This window comes from Eulemur rufifrons, chromosome 19 (genome assembly GCF_041146395.1).
Source record: "Eulemur rufifrons isolate Redbay chromosome 19, OSU_ERuf_1, whole genome shotgun sequence".
NCBI classification, from domain to species: domain Eukaryota; kingdom Metazoa; phylum Chordata; class Mammalia; order Primates; family Lemuridae; genus Eulemur; species Eulemur rufifrons.
In genome coordinates, this window is record NC_091001.1 from 70471067 (window position 1) to 70498541 (window position 27475).

At 34.5% G+C, this 27475-nt stretch overlaps 1 protein-coding gene and 1 non-coding gene across 3 annotated transcripts in view; one reads left to right on the plus strand and one right to left on the minus strand.

Moving 5' to 3' along the window:
* Nucleotides 1–27475, plus strand: part of FANCL (FA complementation group L) — an 81194-nt gene that overhangs the window by 6819 nt on the left and 46900 nt on the right. Inside the window, exons 2-5 of one of the 2 annotated variants that reach the window (XM_069494061.1) lie at nucleotides 7649–7707; nucleotides 9745–9805; nucleotides 15072–15128; nucleotides 21344–21444. In XM_069494061.1, the coding sequence (XP_069350162.1) occupies nucleotides 7649–7707; nucleotides 9745–9805; nucleotides 15072–15128; nucleotides 21344–21444 (278 nt within the window). Of the gene's footprint in view, nucleotides 1–7647; nucleotides 7708–9744; nucleotides 9806–15071; nucleotides 15129–21343; nucleotides 21445–27475 lie in introns of those variants that run through there. The other variant, XM_069494062.1, reaches the window with a different exon arrangement.
* On the minus strand, nucleotides 25775–25880 carry LOC138400397 (U6 spliceosomal RNA). Its single transcript, XR_011236290.1, has one exon. It is a non-coding gene; the product is annotated as a U6 spliceosomal RNA (small nuclear RNA).

Sequence of the window (27475 nt, forward strand, 5' to 3'; positions counted from 1 at the left end):
TTCTTTTAATCAGGTCTGTAATCTGTGCCATTTTTGTGTATGTTTCTCTTGATTTTTGTCATCATTATGGGTATATTCTTCTTTGCAGGAAATATATGTGCTTAGTATATTTTAATTGGATGCTAGATATATGAATTCTACCTGTTGTATTTTTATTCTCTAAATATTGTTGAGGTTTGTTGTGAGCTGCAGTTAAATTACTTAGAAAGTTTGATCTTTTCAGGATTTGCTTTTAAGCTTTGTTAGGCAGAACCAGAGCAAGGCTTTAGTCTAAGCTAATTTGGCTGTACAAATGAGGCAACATCCCTCTGAGTTCTCTATTTAATGGCTCTTATATTACCAGGTTTTCACTATGGCTGATTGGAACATGACTATATCCAGCCTTGTGTGAGTTTCAAGATTGATTTGCAGACTCCATTCCTATGGTTCTCCAGCACTGGATAATTTTATCAAATCCATGTGACAAGCAGTACTCAGCTGAACTCCTTGCAGGGAATCCTCTGAAGTTCTCTGGAGTCTTCTCTGTGTATATTTCTCTCCTTTCCATGCATCTCTTGCTTGTGTTTGGTACTGTACCTTGTGAATTTGACATGCCTTGGCCTCCCCTAACTCACCTCTCTCTTCTTAAATCAGCAACACTGTCAGGATCCCTTCGTTTCTCCACCCCTACCTTGTAGTCTGAAAATTCTCCAGGTAGTATTAGGTTACTAAGTATGAAATGTCCGATTTCCTTAAGTACTAAGTTTGACAGTTGATATCTTTGACGCATCTTGTTTTATTTTTATTGTGAAGGTATATCCTCAGTCCTTCAAAGGACTGGTTTGGCTTGTGAAAGAAAAAAATCTTTTGAATTTTTTTTAGATCAGTTTTTGTGAAACCATGGATAAGTCACAAATTTGTGTTATTTTCGAATATGAGTTCTATCGTGGAACCTATGCAGCACAGACAGCTCAAAATATCAAGGAAGCATTTGGGAAGGATGTGGCTTATGAATGCATAGTACATCCATGGTTTGAGAAGTTCTGTTATAGTGATTTTAATCTTGACAATGAACCACGTGGACAACCTGCAACTGAGGGGGGCAATGATGAGCTGAAAGCTGTAGTGGAAGCAAATCTATCTCAACCTATGTGTGAATTAGCAGCAAGGTTTGAGGTTACTATTCCAACAATATTGGACCATTTGAAACAAATTGGCAAGGTAAAGAAGCTGGATAGATGAACCCATGAATTAAACAAGCATCAGAATACAAATTGTCTTGAAGCTTGCCTTTCCTTGCTATCACGATATAAAGGCTAACCATTTCTACACTGTATTGTTACATGAGATGAAAAGTTGATTCTTTTTGACAATTGCAAGTGTTCAGCACAATGGTTGGATAAAGATGAAGTGCTGAAACAGTCTAAAATCGAATATTCATCAAAAAAAGCTAGACGAAACTAGACCGGAAGAGGAGGAGGAGACCAGACTGGAAGAAGAGATAAGACTGGGCGAGGAAGAGGAGACCAGACCAGAAGAGGAGAGGAGACCAGACCAGAAGAGGAAGAAGAGACCAGACTGGAGGAGACTGGACAAGGCAGAGGAGAGCAGACTGGAAGAAGATAACAGGCCGGAAGAGGAGAAGAGACCAGACAAGGAAGAGGACACCAGACCAGAGGAGGAGTCCAGACTGGAAGAGGAGACCAGACCAGAAGAGGAGACCAGACCGGATGAGGAAGAGGAGATGAGACTGGAAGAGGAGACCAGACCGGAAGAGGAGACTGAACCAGAAGAGGAGATGAGAATCAACAAGGAAGAGAGTGCTAAGTTCTTAATATGCAATACCACATTCAGACCTCATGTACCATCCTATAAGACAGCTACTGTTCTTTATCTTGTTTACAGATGAGGAAACTAAGGCTTAGAGAAGTTATGTAATTTGCCCAGGGTAACACCTTAACTCATGAAACTGAGAATCAAAACCTGGCCTGACTCCAGAGTCTCTGGTCTTAGCCATTATGTAAGTCAGATACCTTCTTTCTGCCTATACGGTTGTTCCCACAACTTCCTCCAGGGGTCCTCAGGCTGGCCCTGGGGCTGAACCACAGCTGCTGCCCTGGTGATTTCTAACCCCAGATTTTATTATTACTGTGGATGGGGGGAGGGGCACAGTCCTGGGCTGGAGGGCAGAAATTGGGCTTCTTGTGCTGTTCTGTCTCTGGACACAAGAGGGTGGACTCTCAGTAGGCATCTCTTGCACTAGACCTCACTTGCCCCATCAGTAACATGGGAAGAGTAATCCTACTCCTGGTGCCTGCCAAAATTACTCTTTTTTGAGATCATATATGGAAGAAATCTGCAAGAGGATTAGAACTTATTAGACTATGTATAGATCCGCCCCCAACCAAAGTTCCAGACTTAATTCCCCAAAGTTCCCAGCAAACTTGTAAAAGTTCCAAAGGATCCTCACCTCCCTGCCTTTGTTCATGTTACATATCTGAAAGGCCTCCTCATCTTCGCCTACCATAATCCTGCCTATTCAAAAGGCCTAGTTCATAGGCTTCCTCCTAGAAGGTGTTTGTGGGCAGCTGTCCTTGAAGTAATCCATTTCTCCTACCTAATCTTTGGCTGTAAGCATTTAAGATAGGTATCACTCCTGGCCTTACCATATAATTACTGATGTATAGGACATCTCCTTCATGGAGGACATGTGTTGGTTTTTGCTTGCCTAATACCTTCTCCCCCTTTTAGTGACAGCAACTTGATTTTTCTCTGGTGAACACCCTTCCCTCAGTTTTAATCTGTATGATTTGGATGGGGTCAACCCCACTTCCAAATCCAGAGGTAGGCATGTGATGTAGGCTTACTCAGTTACTATAATGGGTTCAGTGAAGGGCAGGTGACTCAATTAAAAGCATTGAGAATTACTCCTAGGACTTTTGCTAGGACCATTGGCATAAAAAGCTCTATTTTTGCTACAATTGGAAGTAAACATGGAGCTGTGAGGGGCTTTCACCTGGAAAAAAAGTTCCTGAGGATGAAGCCACCGAAGAGCAGGTTATAGAAAGAGACCTAATCTGGAGGATAACATTATTGGAAACCTTTGGATCTTAGATTCAGCTATTCCTGAAACTATTAATAGAAGTAACCTGCCTATGACAAATAAATTCTGTCCCCTGCCCACATTCTTTTTTTCCTTTTAAGCTAGTTTGTGTTGGGTTTCTATAATGTAGATTTGAAAGGTACAAACACATCCTCAATTTGTTTATGAACTTCAAGGGGCCAAAGGCCTGATCTTTTTAACTTTACATCTCTTAGCATGGTACCTGGTAAGACAGAGGGTCCTTGAGGTATGATGATTGATTCATTCAATGTCACTTTCCTTGAGCACCTACAATGAATTGAGCTAAGCACTGGAACCACAAGAAATAATTAGACATAGTCCTTGCCCTTGAGGAGTTCTGAATTTAGTACAAGGAGGTATGAAAATGGGCACTTTATAATATAACTTGGGCTATAATAGAAATCTGAGCAAATTTTTGTGGGATTCCAGAGGGTTGGAGGTTTGGGGAGATGGGATGTGTCAAGGCTTCTCAGAGGAAGTGATGCCTGAGTCGAGTTCTTTTTTTTTTTTTTTTTTTTTTTTTTTTTGTTGAGACAGAGTCTCACTTTGTTGCCCAGGCTAGAGTGAGTGCCGTGGCGTCAGCTTAGCTCACAGCAACCTCAGACTCCTCGGCTTAAGCGATCCTACTGCCTCAGCCTCCCGAGTAGCTGGGACTACAGGCATGCGCCACTATGCCCGGCTAATTTTTTTTCTATATAGATTTTTAGTTGTCCATATAATGTCTTTCTATTTTTAGTAGAGACGGGGTCTCGCTCAGGCTGGTCTCGAACTCCTGACCTTGAGCAATCCACCCGCCTCGGCCTCCCAGAGTGCTAGGATTACAGGCGTGAGCCACCGCGCCCGGCCTTGAGTCGAGTTCTTAAAGAACAAATAGAAGTTCCTAGGCAGAGAAGTGGGCATGGGGAAAGGGTGTCCCAGGGATAAGGTATTCCAGGTGGAGAGAACAATATTATATATTAATAATTATGAAATTAATAATAAAAAGCTAATGGTGTCTGGTGGTCCAGCGCTGGTATTATTAATATCCACTACAGCTACATGAAACCTGGTCAATCAATCACAGCGAATGTGTACTGCAACCATTTGGACGGAATGATAAGGATGCTTGCAATTAAGCCCTGAGATTGGGCCATAGAAACAGGCCAATCCTCCTGCAAGACAACGCTTGACCATGTGTCACACAAACAACACTGCTCAAACTACAGAAGCTGGATTTGGAAACTCTCTGTCCTCCACTGTATTCACGAGACCTTGCACCAACTGACTACCACTTCTTCCAGGCGCTGGACCACTTAATTGCAAGGAGAAGTATTCAATTCTCAACAGGCTGTGGAAAATGCCTTTTGCCACTCACAGCCATTCAGTCTCCAGGCTTCTTTGCTGCTGGCATCAGCAAGCTACCGTTAAGATGGCAAACTGTGTTGATAGTTTAGGCGCATACTTTGATTAATTGTACTGCTTCTTGTTTGAGATATAATAAACTCTACTTTTGATTAGAAATTGGACATTTCATATCTAATGACTTATAGAGCTCGGCCATTACAGAGATTTTTACATTTGTTTGTCTGCTTTCAAAGACCACTGTCCTATGCTGCCTATTGTTAAATGTCTGAAATTCATTATTTCACATATTTTGTCCCTTTTTAAATTAAGGGGTGAGGGTAAATCCTATCCTTGTTGCTCCATCATGTATATAAACAGTTCTCTTCGGTTTCTTAAAATTTCTATTCCATTCTTGCTTTATTTTTTATCTTGCTTTGAGAAGTCTTATTCCAGTCTTACTCTGTTTCCCATATAACTCAGATCTTTTTTCTGAGACTTTGGACTTTTCCTTTATTTTTAAAGTCTGAGGCTCAGAGTGGGTCATTATGAGTCACTTTTCTCATGTGGCCAGTTGTCCTTTTGGGATGTGGATTTCCAGAAAATGTTCTTGGATATAATTTAAAATATTCTTTCTACTATTTTGTTTTGCTTTTCAAGGTTTCCAATTTTATGTATATTGGACTTTTTTTTGGCATCTCTTTTCTACTTCAACTACTTTTCATTGATAGTTTTTAATTTTTTTCCTTTTTTCATTTGGTAATTTTCTTGCTTTTTCTTTGCGCCTTGTGACATTTTTGTTTAGTTCTTTTCTTCCTTGAGTTCCTTTTTAAATTTATTTTTCCATTTTAATGTAATTTTGTCTTTTTCTCCATTTTCCTACCTTAAGTTTACTCAGCTCATTCATTTCTTCCCCTTTTGCCCCTTTCCTTCTCTCCCCCCTCCCCTTGTTTTTTAAACAATTTTTGGTCTTAATTTTTGAATTTCTGAATCTGGGTACAAATGATCACTTAATGATATTTAATTCAGTGTTATAGTTTGTTTATGGTTTCTGGGTTTTGTTTGAACGGGGCTGTCATGACCTGAAATGTTTTTATTCTCATTTTCTTTATCTCATAGTAGCTTCACATTGATAAAGACAATACCTTTGTATTTGTGAATATTTTGGCTGTTTGTAATAGTTTATAAAATTCCTAGTTCAAGAATACCCTCTTCTATTGGTGAAGCAAAGTACAGATTCTGGATGAATTTTGGGGGAGTGCTGGGGGGAGGAGTTGTGTGTTTTTATTTTCTTATATAAGAGCCTAAGTTTCCTACTCTTCTTTTTCCTCCTAACATCCAGTTTCCAAAATGTGTCTTTACGTACCTTTTTACCATCTTCTGCCCTTAAAGCATTCTTTTCCGAGACTGGCTCATTGACTTTTGTGTTCACATTAAGTCTCTTCTTTGTAGTCAGTGTCCTATCTACCAGAACTTTTTATTATTAATATTATTTCTGCACTTAGTCCAATCCCCCCATTTTTCTCTTCCATACATTTTTTTATAAACCCTCTAGCACTCTAAAAGGACTTCCTTATGGGAGTCCCAGAGTGGGCTCTACTGGAAAGTGTTTTATATTTTTCTTCCTATAGAGAATTTGAAGTCTATAGTGTGCCCTGTCTTCTGGCTGAAAACAAGGGATTTTAGTGGTTTTATTTTATTTAATTTTTTAAAATTATTTCAGCATATTATGGGGGTACATAAGTTTAGGTTACATATATTGCCCTTGCCCCCCCTGTTTTATTTGTTTTTAATATTAATTTATATTTTTGGGGGATAGGATGTGTAGGGAGATTGAGGTTTAGGCAACTGTTAGTACTTCTGTTTCCTATAAGCCTGGAAAAATCTGCTTTTGGAGAACAATTAATATTTTTTAGATGCTTTAGCTAAAAATGTAATTTTGGACATTTTCTTGAATCAGAAAAGTATTGTGGCATGTGACATGGCATTTGACCTTTTAAAAAGGCTGGGTTTTGCAAATAAGGGACTTTGGAATTTTATTCTTTCAAATAACAGCACAGATTTCTACAGTAGAATAGTTTTACTATTTTTCATGTAAATTGTGAATTCCAGATTGTTCTTACACCTATGTGTGGGATGTCTATGAAGTTAGGTTAAAGTTACTACATAATACTTTTCAGTGCTTTAATGAAATAGTGAATTATTGTTACTTGACCTTTTGAAAAGGTCAGTAGTACATTTTGTTTCATTTTTTTAAAGGACATTTAAATGTAATGAAAGTCAGAACTGTAATATTACCATGAAAGTAAAGGTTATGGGGTACATTTAATTGTGTTCCTCTGTTTTTGAAACTACTTTGAGGGAGACTGTGCTAAAATTCCACATGGTAATTGTTTTTTGAGAATTTTATTACTTTTTCATTTTATTCTGTTGGAGTAAAAGATTACATTTCTGTTTGTCTTTTTCTGCTTATTTTTACTCAAATTTCATGTGTGTTTTCCTATTTAAGTTACAAAGTTTAAACTGCTTACCCATTCACTTTCCTAAGAAAGTAAAATTGAATATATTTCTCAGAGAAGTCTTTTCTGTCCTTAGAAAAACTCTTGAATAAAATTCTGTATATTCAGTTGTATTACTAGCTTAATATGTTACTGATTTTATTTATTAAAGGTTCACTAGTTTGGGAGAATAAAATATACTCTGATTTATGAAAGTATTTCTCTTATGTCTGTATATTCAGATTGTATAACTAAATATATTTTCACTTTATTAAAATTTACAAAGTAAGTCGAAAACATGAAGTTTGTAATGTTACATATTCTTATTTCATACTGTGATTTTTTTCTTCCATATTTAAAGCAGTTGAAGAAATTTCCTTTTTCATAAATTTATTTTCTGAGAAATGACATTTAAATTTCTTCTATATGTCTAAATTAGCAATTTTGTGATATTTCTTGTGAGTGACTTTCCTTTTAATAACGAAGTCCTATCTTAGTGTTTTGATTTCCTAATAATTGAAAAGTTTCTGACATTTTTGAGTTATTTCCCCTCAAAAATGTAACATTCTGTTGCTTGATTTTAACAAGTATAAAGATTTTGATAGATTTGATACCTTTTAAAAAATAAAGGAAAACATGGCCTTTTCTATGTGATTCAGTGTTTAATTTTTCTTAGCATTAAGTGAGTAATGAAAATTTGAGTGAACCTTTTCACTGTTTTCCACAGGGAAGAGACTTCCACCTTAGAATATTGTTGCCTGAAGATTTACAACTGAAGAATGCAAGGTGATGTGGTGTTTAGTTATATACATACATCTTGGTGGGACAGGTGGTAAATCTGGTATAAACTGATTCTAGTGACTTGAGTTTTACCTAAAATGCTTATTAGTCAGTCAACTAGAGGGAAACATTTCTGATTTTTCCAAACCAATGTGGCATTTGTAAATAGCTTTCCCTGTTACTGAAGTGCGTGCTTTTCGAAGTTAACGCGTTTAATACTCTAATTTTTTTTTTTTCCATTTAAAGTAGTAAACAGCAGTTGTGTACACTTCACTAACAAGTACTGAACAGGAGTATAAAGGGAAAATAGAAAAGGATTAGGAGGCTTCTTTTTCCCCAATTTTTGACTAATATTATTTAGTGTATATTCATTCTATAGGAAGACCCATACACACAGTTCAGTCCTATTATACAGTTAGGTACCAACATGGAGTATTGATAGAGACAACTATTCAGGATATGAGACTGAAATTTTAGGTACTGCCCCAAATCTCAAGTCTGCTTCTAAATATCTCTGGGGAAGAGTGGGAAAAAAGGAATCAGAGATATTTATGAGTAGAATTGAGAGGATTTTGTGACTGATTAGAAATGTAGGTAAGAGGGAAAGGGGAGTGGAAGATGCTTTCCAATTTCCTGTTTCAGATCACTAAACTATAGAAGAGATTACAGATGGGGGAAATGGAAGGGAGATTGTTTTAAGGCATTCTAGTTGTGAAATATCAAGAGGAGCAATTTGGTAGGTAGTGGTGTACTGGTGTGGAACTAGAGTGTGAGGCTTGGAGTGGAGATACATGTAGTAGTCATAGGATTTGGGGCCATGGGTATGAATAGACTTTCTGGTGCCTCTATCTGGAGAGTGAAAAGAGAAGGCCAATGACAGGAACTTGAAGGCATACCAACATTCAAAGGACTGGTAACTAAAGAGGAACTTGCAAGGAGACTGAGGATTAACCAGAAAAGTAAAAAGAAAACTTGGACAGTGGTGTCTCTTCAAGTCAAATGAAGAGAACCTTATGGAAGAAATGGTTAAGAGTGCTGAGTGTTGCAGAGAGATCAAGTTGGATATGGGTATGTTTTGTGCAATGATAGAAGCTAGATTGTGTTGGGTTTTGAACTGGATGAGTGGATAGAAAGGAAATGGAAACAGTATGAACTACTTTGAAGAAAAGCAGTGGCTAGAGAATGGTGTACATTCAAGGGAAGAATTGTGATTTTTTTTTTTAAAGATGATATATATTTGAGCTAGTTAATTCATTAAGGAGGAAAAAAACTTACAGAATATAAATTAAGGATACCACAGTAAAGGGATAATTTATGAAGTGAAGTTACCAAGTTGGTGGCAAGGGGTGGAAAGCACATTTGGAGAGATTACCAATGGACGGTTGAATGAACTACTCTGCCACTAAGAGAGGAGTGGGATGGGTATTGAGGTTCACAGACAAAGAATAGAGAGAGTCATGATGGTTTGAAAAGGCCATCATCGGGGAAACTCAAGAGAGGCTTCCTACTGCTAGGTAAGTAAAAGTAATTCCTTAAAAGAGTTATATACCCAGTAACGTTGAGAATACCGCTGAGGTGAGCCAGTGGGTGGATGAACATTTACTTACTGCTACTTATACAATTAAAAGTATGTATCCTTTTAGTTACATTAACCTGGAATTTGAAGATTACATTGCTACGTAAGACTTTCAAATACAAGTTTGATATATTATGATCAAAACTGTTGGTTTTCTTTAACCTATCTTGGAGAAGAAGCTAATTCAATAGAAAACTTTGCTTTAGATGTATTAAAGATAAAAAAAGATGTACTGTTTGCCTGTCATTTACTGATTGCAGTTATTTATATTTTGAAATTAAGTTGGTATCAACAGTTTGAAGACAAGACTTTCTACAATATCAGTGGTGAAAATTTTATTAACTTGCCAGAATTATGTTTATGGCATTCTTTTGTATGTACATGCATGTTTACATTAGCATACAAATAAGTTTTTTCCTTTTAATTCAGAACAATGAACAAACAATTTTGTTGCATTAAAATTTTAGATTACTATGTAGTTGGCAGCTGAGAACAATACTTAATGGATATCATCAAATAGTCCAACAGGTAAGTCCGTTTTAAAAGGTTTATGTATAAAGTGAGGGTAAGAAACTACTAATTTACTCTTCTTTTAAAGACCTGCTTTGCAGAGTGTTGTAACAAACTGGCTTAATGGTTACTGAGTTTTTTAGGATTCATCTCTATGTATGAAGTATGTTAAGGATCTGTACATTATATATAATGTGTTTTCTACTTTAGTATCCTCAGCATATCTCTAGACAGCATTTATGTTGAAACTGGTTTCCATCTTTGAGACTTTAGGTTCTTCAAATGCATTCAACTTTATCCATCATTTCTTGAGTGATTTTTCTGCTGAGACTGAATAGTGGTGATAGGAAAAAAAATCCAGACCCATTTAGAGCTATAGGATATCTGTGGCAAAAATGGAGTTTAGAGTAGCAACAGAAAAGGTGTGGTGGAAATCATTTAGGATCATGTGTACTTGCATAATGAGAGAACATAAAGGCAGCTTAGGTGAGACATAGGCAGGATTAATTGAGTTAATGTTTAGGTTCATCTGCTTGAATATTCCTTTAAAGCAGCGGTCCCCAACCTTTTTGGCACCAGGGACTGGTTTCATGGAAGACAATTTTTTCGACGAGTGGGGGCAGAGGTGGAGCTTAGGCAGTGACGTAAGGGATGGGGAGTGGCTGTAAACACAGTTGAAGCTTCATTCGCTCACCTGCAGCTCACCTCCTGCTGTGTGGCCCAGTTCCAGAGTTTCATGGAAGACAACTTTTCCATGGACGTGGAGGGGTGAGTGGAGAGAGGTGAAGTGGGGGAGGTAGAGCTCAGGCAGTGATGCAGGTCTGATTCCTAACAGGCCATGGGACTGGTACCAGGCCGGTACAGGACAGTATTGGGCCGCTACCTAGGGGTTGGGAACCGCAGCTTTAAAGATTAGAAAAACTTAAAAAGAAAATCACTTTTACTTACTGAAGCAAAAATAAAATGCCTCTTCTGGAAAAATAATTGTTAGTAGAATTGCATTTCTTTTGATGCTTTATTCATTTTTATGTTTTTCCAATTTCCTATATTTTTTCTATTGTAAAGGTAGGTTATTATCTATGATAACTGACAGTGACAGTCACTGTCACATAAAGTATTACTAAGCTGCAAAAAAAATAAGAGATAAACTATTTGATTTGTATAGTAGAATGTAGGCTGTCATACTGGCAGTATAATTACAGAAGTTTCTAAAGAGATTGTTCAAATTATTTCTCTTGTTTTCTTTCCACCCCTCCTTTCTCATCCCCATGACTGTTTATATTGCACACTAAAGTTTAAGAAATGATCTGTTGACATATGTAAATAGCCTGGGAAAAAGTTGTTAATAAAGGGTAAGTATAATAAATAGTAAGATCTGTAACTCTGTTTTTCTCCACCATGTCACCAAGAGGGTTCCTGGAAAAAGTCCCAATTACTTAATTACCTCCCTCTGTCCTCCAGTTGGTTAGGTAGAACCCAGTATTAATTTGAGTGTTTTTAAAGTCCAGGTGAATATTACTATTCTTCCCTTGTATTATTTTTAATTTTAGTAAATATGGGCCAGGGGTCAGAAAACTTTTTCTGTAAATGACCAGGTAGTCAATTTTTCAGGCTCAATGGACCATAAGATCTCTGTCATAACTACTTAACTCTGCCCTTATAGTGTCACAGACAAGCAATCACGGACAGGAGGTAAGTCAGTAGGTGTAGTTGCATGCCAATAAAACTTTGTTTACAAAAACAGATATTGAACTGGATTTAGTCTCTGGGCTGTAGTTTCCACACCCTTGATGTAATTTATTATTCATCTGTAATAAACTAAGGGGAAAATATCATATAGAAGAAGGTATAGTTAAAGATTTGTTTTACAAACATGTGCCCACTCAAAGCTATGTTAAGATGTGAATCATATTGTTCATGCATTGTTGAAATATCTTTGAGTCTTATTTTTCTCATCTAAAAAGAGTAAACAAATTCACGTATTGGTTTTGTTCAGTGTTGTGTGGTGTCAGGGCAGTGTATCATAAAAAGCAAAAATACTGTATTTTACTTTGAGGCAGACAAACGATGTAGAGTTCTATCTAAGAAAACAATGTAAAACTTGAGAATTTTCTTTGCTTTCTTGTATTCCATAGGTTTTTTTTTAAAAAAATTAACCTTTTAAATTTAAATAGATTTAGGGGGTACAAGTGGTTTTTTTATTATGTGGCTGAATTGCACTATGGAAAAGTCCAGACTTCCAGTATACCCATCACCTGAATAGTGTACATTGTACTCAATAGGCAGTTTTTCATCCGACAGCCCCTCTCTCAGTCTCCCCCTTCTGAGTCTGTAGTGTCCATTAAGTCACTCTGTATGACCATGCCATACCCATTGCTTAGCTCCCACTTGTAAGTGAGAAAATGCAGTATTTGGTTTTTTGTTCCTGGGTTACTTTACTTAGAATAATGGCGTCCAGTTCTATCCAAGTTACTGCAAAAGACATTATTTAATTCTTTTTGATGGCTGAGTAGTATTCCATGGGGTGTGTGTGTGTGTGTGTGTGTGTGTGTTAGTTATTATATGTATATGTACACCACATTTTCTTTATCCACTCAACTGTTGGTGAGCACTTAGGTTGGTTCCATATCTTTGCAATTGTGAACTGTGCAGCAATAAACATACAGGTACAGGTGTCTTTTTTATAAAATGACTTCTTTTACTTTGGGTAGGTCCCTAGTAGCAGGATTGCTGGATTGAAGGGTAGGTCTACTTTTAGTTCTTTGAAGAACCTCCATACTGTTTTCCATAGAGGTTGTACTAGTTTACATTCCCATCAACAATGTATAAGTGTTCCTTTTTTTACCGCATCTGCAACAAGATCTATTGTTTTTTGACTTTTTATTAATGGCCATTCTGACAGGTATAAGGTGGTATCTCATTGTGGTTTTAATTTGCATTTCCCTAATGATTAGAGATATTGAGCATTTTTTTCCTATATTTGTTGGCCATTTGTATATTTTGTTTTGAAAAATGTTCATGTCTTTTGCCCATTTTTTAATGGGGTTATTTGTATTCTTCTTGCTAATTTGAGTTCCTTATAGATTCTGGATATTAGGCCTTTCTGGATATTAGGAGTTTGTCAGATATATAGCTTGTGAATATTTTCTGTAGTTCTATAGGTTGTCCATTTACTCTGTTGATTATATCTTTTGCTGCGCAGAAGCTTTTTAGCTTTTAAGTCTCATTTATTTAGGCCGGGCGCGGTGGCTCACGCCTGTAATCCTAGCACTCTGGGAGGCCGAGGCGGGTGGATCGCTCGAGGTCAGGAGTTCGAGACCAGCCTGAGCAAGAGTGAGACCCCGTCTCTACTAAAAATAGAAAGAAATTATCTGGCCAACTAAAATATATATATACAAAAAATTAGCCGGGCATGGTGGCGCATGCCTGTAGTCCCAGCTACTCGGGAGGCTGAGGCAGTAGGATCGCTTAAGCCCAGGAGTCTGAGGTTGCTGTGAGCTAGACTGACGCCACGGCACTCACTCTAGCCCGGGCAACAGAGCGAGACTCTGTCTCAAAAAAAAAAAAAAAAAAAAAAAGTCTCATTTATTTAACACAATGTTTTGCTATATTTGCTTTTGAGGTGTTAGTCATAAATTCTTTACCTAGGCTAATGTCAAGGATAGTTTTTCCTAGGTTTTCTTCTAATATTGTTATGGTTTCAGATCTTACATTTAAGTCTGTAATCCATCTTGACTTAATTTTTGTATATGTGAGAGAGAAGGATCCAGTTTCATCCTTCTGCATGAGGCTATCCAATTTTCCCAGCACCATTTCTTGAATAGGGTGTCTTTTTCCCAGTGTATGCTTTTGTCTGCTTTGCCGAAGATGAGTTGTTTTTAGGTATTTGGCTTTATTTCTGGGTTCTCTATCCTCCTCCATTGGTCTGTGTGTCTACTTTTATACCAGTACATGTTGTTTTGGTTACTGTTGGTTTTTAGTATAACTTGAAGTCAAGTGACGTAATGCCTCCAGGTTTGTTCTTTTTGCTTAGGATAGCTTTGGGTATTTGTGCTCTTTTTTGGGTCCATATGAATTTTAGGCTTTTTTCTAATTCTCTGAAAAATGATGTTGGCATTTTAATAGGAATTACATTCAATCTGTAGACCACTTTTGACAATATTGATTCTTCTGATCCATACCTACTGTTCCCTGTTATTTAGGCTTTCCGAATGGTGCCTGGCTCAAGCTGCTCTAGGCTTGGATGTCTGTGGGATTCCACCTGAGTTCCCTTTCTGTAATACTATCTCTGTGCAATCTCCAGCAGCTCCCTATGTTAGTCCTGAGACTGGCATGGGTGAGGGGATTCTCTTGTAGCCGAGATCCCTCGTCTCAGAGAGTGGAGCCCTGGGGCTTCTTTCTTACTGTTTGACTGCATCCAGGGGCTTCTCCTGGGTGTTAGCTGTCTCCTGGCTGGGCAAGTTGCCTTGAACCCCCTGCTCATTCACTTTTGATGCTTCCTGTTGCTTCCCTGATGAATCCTAGTGTTTTTTCCTAGATGATCTGTTCAAAAGGTAAGAATCTGCTTACTATTCTGGCTTCTTTCTGTGGAGGAGGCACATACTATTTATGTGTAGGCAACCATCTCGATCTTTTCTATAGTTATTTTAAGAATGAAAGATTTTAAGGAAATGAAACCATCAGTCTTAAATATTTATTCTACTTCAGAGTTTATTTCCTTTTTGACATTTTATTATAACAGGTTTTACTTTAATGAAAAATTGTCTCCTTTTGAATGAATACGGGTTAGTTGTGAAAGGACAAAAGTAACGATTATGTAGTATTTAAGGGAAAGGAAAAAAATCAGAGTAAAGCATACTGTTGATTAGTAATTGTTAATTTATTGCTTGAACTAGATTTCCTAATTTTTATATTTTATGCTCCTCTTCCTAATCACATGACTCTCATACCACTTTTTAAAAAAATAGTCATGTAGCTTGCTAGATTTGCTAAATATGGCAGTAAACAGTGCTGAAGGAACAGAGGAATGTGAGATTTTAACTGACATTCTTATACAATTCAATATGTCTCAGCAGAATAGATTTGATGGCTGTAATTACTCTTTTAAATGAAATTGATAGGAATAGTTGGGTTGATGACCAGTACTTCACTTCTTATACTTTTGAGATGTAAATATAGTTGATCTTTTGTTTTTACATTCACTTGGGCTTATATTTTTATTTCAATTTCAATGGATATAATATTCATTGTACAAATGAGATTAATTGGAAATGTTTTGATCTAGAGAATGCAGCACTCTCCTGATTTAATGAGCTTTATGATGGAGTTGAAGATGGTTTTGGTAAGTTTTTTTTCTAACACTATTACCATATTCTAAATGCTAATTTTTTTCTGTAATTCCTTTAAAAACTAACATTATTAGAATTTAAATCTTCTCAACTCCCATTTAGTGTTTTATTTTACTGTATGCATAAATATCGATGGTACTTTTCTTGAACTGCATGAGGGACAGAACTGTGCGTAGGAACCACTTTGATTTTATCATAAACTGAATACCCTTGACACTAGTGTTGGGCAGGTGGTAAAGAAATAAAATATACTTCTGGCCTGTCAGAGAATTTAACATCTTAGGAGAAGTTAGATGGTCATACTTAAAGATATAATATGATGTATAAATAATTTTGTATATAGGCGCAGATTTCTGAAAAAATTTTTAGGCTTCATTTCATATGTATAGTTACATAACAGTTTATTCAATTAATAATTTTTTGTGTAAAATACTTGATTATTTAGTTTATCCTATAGATACTTTATTATCTTCTTAAAAAAACTTTGTATTACCAAAGTTTTCAACATAAACAAAAGAATAGGGAAGATTATAGTGAATACCTATGGGCCTATGACCTAACTTCAACATTTTGACAGTCATATTTCTTCTCCTATAATACTTTTCTAGAGAAGAGGACTAGAGTATTTTAAAGGAAATCCTGGACATTGTAGTCATCCCTCCATAAATATGTCACTCTGAATCTCTAACAGTTATGTGATTTTTGTCTGTTTTTAAATATATTATTATAATTCCAGCAAAGGTAATGATAATTCTTTATAGCTACTTTGTATTACTATCCAAATAATAGGTGTAGCTGCATGCCAATAAAATTTGGCATATATTTAGTTAATATGTGTCTTAAGTCTTATATAAGACTTACAAGATCACTTAGTTTGTTGCAGTTTCTTCTCTTTACCCCACCTTTTTTTTTTTTCCATTCCATCTAGTTGTTGAATAAACCCAATTATATGTTCTATAAAGTTTCCCACATTCTGCATTTGGTTTGTTAGATATTCATTCTTTGTAATCTGGCAGTTAGATTTGGAGGTCTCAGCAGATTTGGGTTCATTTGTTCTGGTAAGAATACTTGGTGCTCTGTATTTCTTATTATATTGCATCAGGATGCATATGATTTCTGATAGTTCCTCTTTCAGTAAAGTTAAGATTGCTCAATAGGTTTGGACCCATCTTAATATAAAGTTTCGCATAAGCCTATCATCTAGTGATTTCAACATCCAGGGATAATCATTGCCTACATCCACTATTTCATTAGGGTTTACAAATAGTGATTTTTAAAATTCCATCATCTACATTTATTAGCTGAAAATCTTCTGTAGAGAAGAATTTACCCTCATCTGTTATTTGCTTCATTTGAGGCACAACTCATACTGCAGAGATAGGATAAGTGCATGTTTCTTTTCCCTTTTTAAAAAAATCAATTTATTGAATAATGAATTGGTGCCTAGAAACTGCCACAGGAAAGTAAAGATTTCCTTTTTTTTTTAAGTATTAGTATAAACTCCAGGGTTTTTATATTTTTGATTAGCTTTATTTAATCCATTGCAGTTGTTTTCTTTTTTGATGTTTAAATTGTCCCATTTTTGGTCAGTGTAAGCCCCTTCATGTTGGCTCCTGAGTTTTTTTAGTTTAACTCAAGCTTCTCTGCTTTCTGATAGAGTTGCCCTCAGGCTTATTTCCTCATCCTGTCCAGAACTGTAATCAGCCATTTCTCCAAAAAGCCATGGTTTCTTTGTGGGGAATGGTATTTGGATGCCTCAATCTGGAATCTGGAGTGTTTGTTCATTGCTATTACTTCTGGGCATTTTCAGTGGACAAAGCTAAGAAAAAATATTTTTTAGAAAGAGTACAATTAATCATGAGTTCATATTGACATTTCCAATTCACGTTTGGCATTGTAAGGTTTTTACCTATTTGCTTGTATCTCTTTTCCAAAAATACTGGTTTTTAATAACATAGTATCATGATCTTTTAATTATGTTTTACTTTTTCTGTTTTACTTATGTTTTTCCTACCTGTATATTTATTTATATCAAAATTATAATACTAATACTGCTACTAACAACTGAAAGCAGTTTGATATTTCTTTGTGATTCTTTTTGAGACTTTTTAATTCTTAGCAGCAACTACCACATATTGAGAGCTCATTTGCTAGTTTTTTTTTTTTTTTTTTGAGTCCTTTTTTTAATCTTCATAACAATTCTTTGAGGTAGGGCTTTTATAAAATGTTTGAGATCAGAATCTAGAGTTTAAAGTCAATTTCTGAAGTTTAAGTTTTGATTTATTAACTTATAACCCTAATTAATAAGGATTATCAAAATTGATTATAAATTTCTTTAAATTTTTTTTTTTGTTTCAATAGATTTAGGGGTTTTTTTTTGTTACATGGATGAATTGTATAGTGATGAAGTCAGGGCTTTTAGTGTACCTGTCACTCAATTCGCATACATTGTACCCATAGTTAATTTTTGATCCTTTACTCCCGCTTCCACCCTGCTCCCTTCTGAGTCTCCAGTGTCACGACTATGTGACTTGCATAACCATAGTTTAGCTCCCATTTAATAAGTGAGAACGTGCAGTATTTGTTTTTCCATTCCTGAAATACTTTACTTAGGATAATGGCCTCCAGTTCCATCCAAGTTGCTGTGGAAGACATTATTTCATTCTTTTTTATGGCTGGGTAGTGATCGTCTGTGTGTGTATTTTCTTTGTTTACTCATCAGTTGATGAGCACTTAGGTTGATTTCGTATCTTTGCAATTGTGAATTGTGCTGCGATAAACATACGAGTACAAGTGTATTTTTGATATGGACTTCTTTTCCTTTGGTTAGATACCCAGTAGTGGGGATTGCTGGATTGAATGGTACATCTACTTTTAGTTCTTTGTGGAATTTCCATATTGTTTTCCGTAATGGTTGTACTGATTTGCATTTCCACCAAGAATGTCTGAATTATTCATCACAACCTTTTCATCACAACCATACCAACATCTATTGTTTTTTGACTTTTTAATGACCATTCTGATAGGGGTAAGGTGTTATCTCATAGTGGTTTTAATTTGCATTTCCATGATGATTAGTTTTGTTGAACATTTTTTTCATATATTGGCCATTTGTATATATTTTTTTGAAAAATTTCAGTTCATGTGTTTTGCCCACTTTTTAATGGGGTTATTTGTTTTTTTCTTACTGATTTGTTTGAGTTCCTCATAGAGTTTGGATGTTATAATAGTTCTTTGTCGGATGTATAGTTTGCGAATATTTTCTCCCATTCTGTAGGTTGTCTGTTTACTGTGTTGATTATTTTTTCTGCTGTGCAGAAAAACTTTTTAGTTTAATTAAGTACCTTTTATTTATTTTTGTTTTTGTTATATTGGCTTTTGGGGTCTTAGTCATAAATTCTTTGCCTGTACTGATGTCCAGAAGAGTTTTTCCTAAGTTTTCTTCTAGGACTTTTATTGTTTCAGATCTTACATTTAAGTCTTTAATCCATCTTAAGCTAATTTTTGTTATGTGGTGAGAGAGACAAGGATCCAATTTCATTCTTCTGCATCTATCTATCCAGTTTTCCCAGCATCATTTATCAAATAGAACGTCATCTCTCCAGTATATGTTTTTGTCTGTTTTTTCAAAGATCAGTTGGCTGTAGGTATATAGTTTTATTTCTGAGTTTATTCTGTTCCATTGATCTATGCTTCTACTTTTATACCAGCAATGTGCTGTTTTGGTTACTATAGCCTTGTAATATAATTTGAAGTCAGGTAATGTGATGCCTCCAGATTTGTTCTTTTTGCTTAGCATTGCTTTGGCCCTTCAGGTTCTTTTTTGATTCTATGTGAAATTTAGGATTGTTTTTCCTAATTCTTTGAAACATGTTGTTGGTATTTCAATGGAAAGCTGATTATAAATTTTATTAAATGGCGTAATACAATAAAAAGGTCAAGTGAAGAAGGAAAGCATATTTGGTTTACATCTCCTGACATTGGAGAAAAGTTTGAAACTTTTTTTTTTATCTTTTTATTGTAATTTTAAAAAACTGTACAAATACAAGGGCTAAGGAAACCCGAGTAAAACTATATATAACATGTCCCATTAAGCACTTATTACCGAAACTTACTTTATTAGGTTGTAAGTCACAACTCAGTTGTTCATTTAATTTTGAAGAAACACTTATTAGTTTAAAACTAAAAATATTGAGATCTCTGGATCCATTTAGTACATTTGTTATTATATTTCTGAATACAAATGAGAACCTGTATTTTAGCTTTCTTCAAAAATTATGGACAAAGTTGGTGATTTTATTGCTCATTTAAGATAGTGTACTTAAAAATGTAAGAATTTTAGTTTGGCAGGCTGTGTTGTGAGACATAGGGTTTCTATAATATAATCACGGATGAAGGTATTGACAGTGATGCTCAGATGAAGTCAGTAGTTACTGAACTTACGAAATGCTGTAAATCTCCCTTGGAGTTTCCTAGTAATTACTAGGCATATAGCAAGCATATATATTTTTAATAAATGAACAGTTACCTATATTTAAAATAACCCTATGAGGTAGATTATTTTATCTCTATTTCAGAACTGAGCCACTGAGAGCATAAGGGCTCAAAACTAGGAATTGTTAAAGTCAAGATTTAAAACTTCTGTTTGTAAAACCTTTCTGCTCTGTTCTTTTGCCTCCTTCTCTATGAAGAATGTGTTACTTCTCTGCCTTTGCCCTTTTTTTCTGATATGGTTCTAGAGTAGAAGTAACTTGTCTGACTTTCCAAAGTAGAAGGTAGAGTTTCTAAATGTCATAAGCCTAGTATTAAAAAATATTTTTATTATTATCTAAGTTTATCTTCAGTTTTTGTGGATAGCAGTAATTAATATTTCTGAATAAAAATAGAAATTTCAAAAGAAATACTATACTATATTAACTCATTTAGTAACTGTTAGAGGATAATCTTAATAGTATGAATTTATTTTTGTGACCCATCAGGCTATTTTTAGATATCATTGGGCAGATTATAAGAAAGGCAGTATTTGCCTTGTCTTCTAGGAGCTTACCTTGTAATTAAATCCATATGGACTTTCTTAGCTTTCTGAATTTGCTTTTACATTTTTTTTTTCATCCTAAAGCAAATTCAGAACTAGATTGAGGTTGTTCCAGTTAATAGTCCTGATTTTGAAATGCCGTTTTATCAGAATCTATTCTTTCTAATATCATCTCAAGTTAATAGTATCCCATCCCTGTTAAAAGAAAAAGTATAAGGAGTAGTAATAGATGATATACTTAAAAGAATAAACATTTCAACCTTTATGTGAGGGTTACGTTTGTCAGAAGTGTTTATGATTTTTTTAACTTGTTTCCATGTGATTTTTGTTATTTAATGTGGCTGATTTTGAAAGTTTTATTTCTTTATTTTTTATAATACCTTTTGATAGTCCAGACCATACAAACCTCTAAGTGATTTGTAGATACGTTTGTTTTTACTTTCCAAATAAGATACTTGTCTAGGTTAGCAACTTTAAAGTACTTGGTAATTTTTAGCCTCAGCAATTCTGGTGATGTTTATTTCTTGTAAAAAAATATAAATTTTAGTTTTGATGGGGGGGAACATAAACCATTTTGAAGACATTGTATGTGGACGTAGCAAGAAAAAGCCCTAGCCAGAGGGATGGTAATAATGCTTGAACTTACCTAGTTGAGGAGAAATACAGAATATATAAATCAGTGACAGAAATTAGCATGTAGCTGTTGTGATAAGGAGGGGTTTTTGTTTGTTAGGATGTAGTTCATAATGGTATGTAAATATATCAGTCCAGGCAATGTACTTAGAGCTTGGGCTTTTCTTAACGGCACTTTGTTTTTTAATATCAAACATCGTATCCATGGGAGTAGAAAGATAGTAAAGCCTTGAGCATGAGATTAAATTTTTTTTTTCCCCTCTGATAGGCATAATAGTCCAGGAGAATATTAAAATCTTAAGTTCTTTTCATGGTATAAAATTTGACATTTTGCATGACCTTCAGTGCAGTCCTTTAACTTTTTCATGTCTCTTTTTCATGAGAAGGGGAGTGAGTCAGCTGGATTTTTCTGTAAAAGCAGTAGACACTTTAATTAGGCACTAAGGAGATTTTGAAATTATGTTTTGTAATCAAGTACTAACATTTCATTGTCTGGCATTCCACAATTGATTCAGTTTTTTTTTTTTTTCTTTTAAACAGGAAGTTGCTTTAAAGAATAGACAAGAGCTATATGCACTACCTCCTCCTCCTCAGTTCTACTCAAGCATTATTGAAGAGATAGGAACTCTCGGTTGGGATAAGTATGTCTGTTTTAAAATATGTTTTAGAAATGCCTTTGTTTTATACATTTTAATTTATTTCCAGCTTAAGCAATTTTATTTTATACCTGTCTTTATTCAAAATGTTTCATTGTAATTAGAGTATCCGATCCTTATTGTTGCTGTGAATTAAAAGGCATATCATAAAAAATCGACCTACAAAGTATAATGCTAAATATAATTTGGGAAAAAAATGATGATAACACAGTAAGATGTTAACATAATAGATATTTTCACTGAACATATAATGTTATTATTCTGTTACTAAGTTATTCATATTTGAAAAGTGATGCTTAGAAATGTTAAAGGGTGAAAAAATTGTAGTATTTTGGTATAAATGTAGTTGTTTTTGATTAATATACAATTCAATCTGTCTAAATTTAATATAGATAACATTTTAAGTGTTTTTGTAATTTGAGTAGTGAATTTTAGCAAGTAGGGTTTGGAAGAATTGTCTAGCTTTTTTTGAAAAAAATGATGCATAAAGAAACTTAAAAAAAGTTTAGTAGATGGGTATGCAGGTTGTTAAAACTTCATCCATAATATCACCTGCAAAAAAAATCTGTGGTGATTTTCTTGTTATTCAATTTCTGAATTTAGGTGCCTTCTTAGTGAGGGTACTTTGAAATATTACATTTATTATTAGGTGTATTATAAACTTTCTACTTTGAGCTAAAGCAGCAGTAAAGATATGTCAATTTAGTTCTTATCACTTCTTAACCACTATCAATAGTGTTTTAGTATTCATTTATTGTTTCAGTTTAGATTGCTCTGTTACTAAGATAAATAAAAGGCTGACTTTTAGTTACCATGTGGAAAGAATGTGGAATTTTTCACCACTAAGGTTTTCTGAATGTGTTCAAAGCATTTTATTATTCATCTGTTCGTTATTTTTTAGCTATTTTCTTTGAGTTGGCCTTTTGATAGCTAACCTAAAAAGAATCAGAAAATCAAATAGCCATTTAAAAGAAAGCAAGGTATGTATCTTAAGTGCAAAATATATGTTCTTTAATGTACTTTACACCATTACCTGATAGCTGAAGAAAAACTAGAGACATAAACATATTTTAGAGTTCCAGCTTACTCACATATAAATTTTTTTCTAGAAGTGATAAAAATGCAGTGTGATTATTACAAAAAGAAGCAGGATTCTTTTCCGTTCTTTGCCTGTACCTCTTACTTCCCTTTGTATTCCTTACAATATACAGCAGATCAGATTTTTCTCTTTTTTTCACTACTGAATTTGAATGAGTGGGCCATACCTCTTTGGGTGCAACTCTGTGCAGAGATGGGGTTAGTCATTCTTTCAGGCATGTACATTAGTTAGACTTCTTAATTTTTTATAAGTACTTCTTAACCTTACTGTCTTCCTGGTTAATAGTCACAGTGTGTGGATCTGTCCTTTGGAACCCCTGAGTATTTATACTCTGGTTCTTGCCAAAAATTATAACTTCAAGTTTCAACTGTTAAAACCTTATTAAAATCATGATTACAAGTAGTAGTGTTTCACTATAAATGGACAGCTTAAAGTCCGTATAATCCAGTTATTTTATGTTTTCTAAATTTTACCCTTGGATTTTAGAATGGAACTGCATTATTTTGGTCTCTTGTTTAATTGCTCTTGAGGATGTCACTAAACTACATTAAGGGATGTTGTACGAAACAGCCTGATGAAATGCATTAGGGATTTTACGTTTGGAGATCTTCCATTTTATGTTGCAACACTATCTTTATGAGAAACTGTGAAAGAAATTTTCTCCCAGTTCAGATTTTGAAAAAGTCATGCTTCTCCTGAATATCTGACCTGTTATTTAATGAATAATATGTTTCCTATAATTGATTATGCTCTCTTTGACTTGGCCCCTGGGAAGGTTAATGTCAAATTTTTAGCCCACTTTTTAGAACTGTGCTGGATATAGGATTTCCATTTCTGTCATCAATCTTATCCTAACTTTTGTTCTCCTGTTATTCTTCTGTTTTTCAAAATTTTGTTCTTTTTTTTTTGTAAAATTTTTTTTTTCACCTTAAATCCTTTATGGAATGAGTAGTATTAAAAATAAAAAGATCAGTTTGTCTCTGTTTTTTCAATCTTTTGCCACCTGGCTTTCATTCTGACATCCTCACTGAAATTGTGTTAATGAAGATTGCCATCCTTTTGACAAGTCCAGTGGTCTTTATTCTTGACTTTTTCTAGTATTTGATAATAGTAACCAACTTTTCCTCCTTAAAACTCTTTCTTTTTATCTTTTATGACTGTTGTAGATTCTTCGTTCTCCTTCTTTTCTTTTAAGTTTAAAGAAATGCTTCAGGATCTTGATCAAACTTGTTTAAAATTTCCATTGAAAGCTCTGCTCTTGTCTGTAGCCATTCTGGGTGCAATGGTTTTGACATCCATCAAGTGGAAAGTTTGTTCAACTATAATTTTGCTTTTAGAATTGTGTAAGCTGGACCAAATGAAATGCCTATGGTGTTGGCTGTTGTTTCTGCTGTTAATTGTCCTTTTCAGTAGAACACAGACATGATAAATTTTTTCCTCAAAAGTTACTGTGGATGGTCTGCTGCTGCAGGCTTCATCTTCAACACTGTCTCGTCCCTTCTTAAAACGAGTTGCCCATTTGTAAACTGCTGACTTTTGGGCGGCTTTGTTCCTATAAACTTTTTGTAAAGCAAAGCATCAGTGATTTTACCATTCTTCCACTGGACCTTCACAATAAATTTGATGTTTATTCTTGCTTCGATTTTTAGCAGAATTCATGTTGCTTTGAGAGGGACTCTTGTCAAACTGATATTTTATCCTTCTTAGTTCCTTAAACTATTAAATAGGTCCTTTTTGGAGATGTGATAACAAGTTAGTATGACTTTTAGTGCAAAAAAAATTTGAAATCATGCATAACTTTTTCATAACATGCATTTTCCATGAACTTTTTGAAGACCTCTTGAATATATATTAAAAATGTTGCATCTTGGGCTGGGAATGGTAGGTCATGCCTGTAGTCCTAGCACTTTGGGAGACTGAGGTGGGAGGATCCCTTAAGGCTAGGGGTTTGAGACCAGCCTGGGCAATATAGCGAGACTCTGTCTCTACAAAAAAAAAAAAAAATTAAAAATTAGTCAGGCATGGTGGGTCATGCCTATAGTCCCACATACTTGGGAGAGTGAGGGAAGAGGATCCTTTGAGCCCAGGAGTTTGAGGTTACAGTGAGCTATGATCAAACCACTGCACTCCAGTCTGGGCAACCAAGTGAGACTCTGTCTCTAAAAAAACAAAAACAAACAAACAAACATCATCTCACTTTGTAAGTTACCTTTTATTTTTTTAATGGTGTCAGTGAATGAACTAAAGTTATTAATTTTAATGCAGTTCAGTTTTTATTTATGTGTGGGATGTGTGTTTGTGTATATATGTTTATTTATGAATTTCTTTGATGATTAGCATTTCTGATGTTTTATTTAAAATATATTTGCTTACCCCAAAGTAGCCCTGTGAATTTTCACATAAACCACACTGGATTTTGTATTGAGATTGAATCAAATAAATAGATAAATTTATGGAAAATTAACATCTTTACAATATTGAGACTGCCAATCCATGAACATGGTGTATCCTCCTGTTTTTTAGTCTCTTTTAATTTCTGTCAACATTTTTGTATTTTTCTGTGTTCAAATTTTGTGTATCTTTTATTTGATGTATTCACATTTAATGTTTTTTAAATGTTATTGTAAAGGATATCCCTTTTTAAAATGTCACTCTTTAAAATGTTTTCTGCTTGTATATAGAAATACCATTGATTTTGTATATTGATTTTGCTCTCAGAGATCTTGCTAAATTAACTTATAGATTCTAATAATATATCTGTAGGTTCTATTAAAGTTTCCAAGCCCCCAATCATCTGTAATGCAAATAACAATAATTTTATTTCTTATTTTCTATATTTTACACCCTTTATTTTATTTTCTTACATTATTGTGTTAGCTGTGATTTTTAATAAACTTTTGAATAGAAGTTATTATAGCAACATTTATCTTGTTCTAAATTTCAATGGATATTTCAGTATTTGACCCTAAATATGATGCTTACCATACCTTTTTTTAGATTTTTGTTTTTCCATTTTTGAGATGCATGCTAATGATATATTTTCAGATTAACATCTATGTGTAATCTGCTATGTTCTCATTTCATACATTGCTTTACATGGATATTTTTGTAATGAAAATCACAATTTCAGTATTGGATGCCACCTGTTTTGCTTTGACTCACACTGTTTCATTAGAGCTAGTCAGCAAATGGCAAAATGAACTTCAAGGGCATGTGCAAAATACGGAATGCTTCACAGATTTGTGTGTCATCCTTGTGTAGGGGGCATCTTAATCTTCTCTGTATCCTTCCATTTTAGTACATGTGCTGCTGAGGGGAACACTAGATATTCTTTATTAGATTGAGAAAGTTCCCTTTTATTCTTAGTTTGCTAAGAATTTTATTATGAATCTATGTTATCTCATGTTTTTAGCTGCATTGAGATGATAATATAATTTTCCCTTGCTCCTGTTTTTTATTGTTGTTAATATGGTGAATTAGTATGATTGATTTTTGAATGTTAAGCCAACTTTGCTTTCTTGGAATACCAACTTGGCTATGATGTATTATTATATTTACAAATTCAATCTTGTATTATCACCATCGTATTTTGGCATAAAGGTTATGCTTACTTCATAAAAAATATGGGGAATTGTTTTCTAGTTTTTCTGTTCCCTAGGAGACGTAGTGTAAGATTGTTGCTACTTTTTTCTTAAATATTTATAAGAATTAAGTGAAGAGTGGGTCAGGAGAGTTTTTGAGTTTCTTTAATTGATATGACTAATCAGATTTTCTATTTCTTCTTGTTTCAAGTTTGATTAGATATGCTTTTTGTTGAGTTGGTCACTAAATTTGAGAAAAACATAGTTCATAATATCTTTTTTTTTTTTAATTTACCTGTATTTTTATTTTATTCTCATAAAGCATTAAAAAATTTGGTTGATATTTACTTCCTAGTCTTAATATGAAAACTGAATCAAAAGGCATTTATGAAAGTGTTTGGCAGATATAAAGACTCAACATTCCTTCCTATTGTATTTACTATACCTTTAAATGTTGTACAGATAAGGTGTTTGTGTGATTTTTGTCATATCCATTTTAATACATGACATGATAAGGCAGAATACTAATAGTCTTTAGAACACATTTATTCTTTCCTATTCTTCTATCCTGCAGACATTTACAAACAAAAAGTATCCTAATTGAGCTGTTCTGTCCTCTTGCTATCCATATGTTGTTCCTTGTTGAATTTGTGTGCCCATGTAGCAACTGTGTTGTACTACTACTCATCATATAACAATAATGAGTGCATAGCAGCAGAATAGAGCTCATAATGAAGCAAAAGCAAACTGCAATTTGAGCAAAACGCCCTTCTATGTTTTTTCAACTGGCAGGGAAATAATTGTATAAAGTTGTTATTTGATAGTCTGTCTCAAAGAAAATAATATAAAATGACTTTTTGCATCATCAATTTACTGGTCATCTGGGCCCAGCAGAAATAAACATTGTGTTGAGGTGTTTTTTGTTTATTTTGGATGAAACAGAAGGAGGTGTCTCCTTAGGCACCCCTCTGCTGTGAAAGTTTTTCAGACTATCCCTGTTTTTGAGGAATTGACAGTTTTGGGGAGTACTGATCAGATGTTTTGTAGACTGTGCCTCAATTGAGATTCATCTGATAGTTTCCCTATGATTACACTGGGGTTATGTGTTTTTAGGAGGAAGACCACAGAAGTAAAGTTACTTTATCACATCATGTGAAGGGTACATGTTATCTACATGACTCATCACTTTGGTAGTGATTTTGATTACCTGGTTGAGGTAGTAGTTGTCAGATTTCTCTACTATAAAGTTACTGTTTTTCCCCTCTCTCCATACTGTATTCTTTGGAGGAAATCACTATGCACAGCCCACACTTAAGAAGTGGGTAGTTATGCTCAC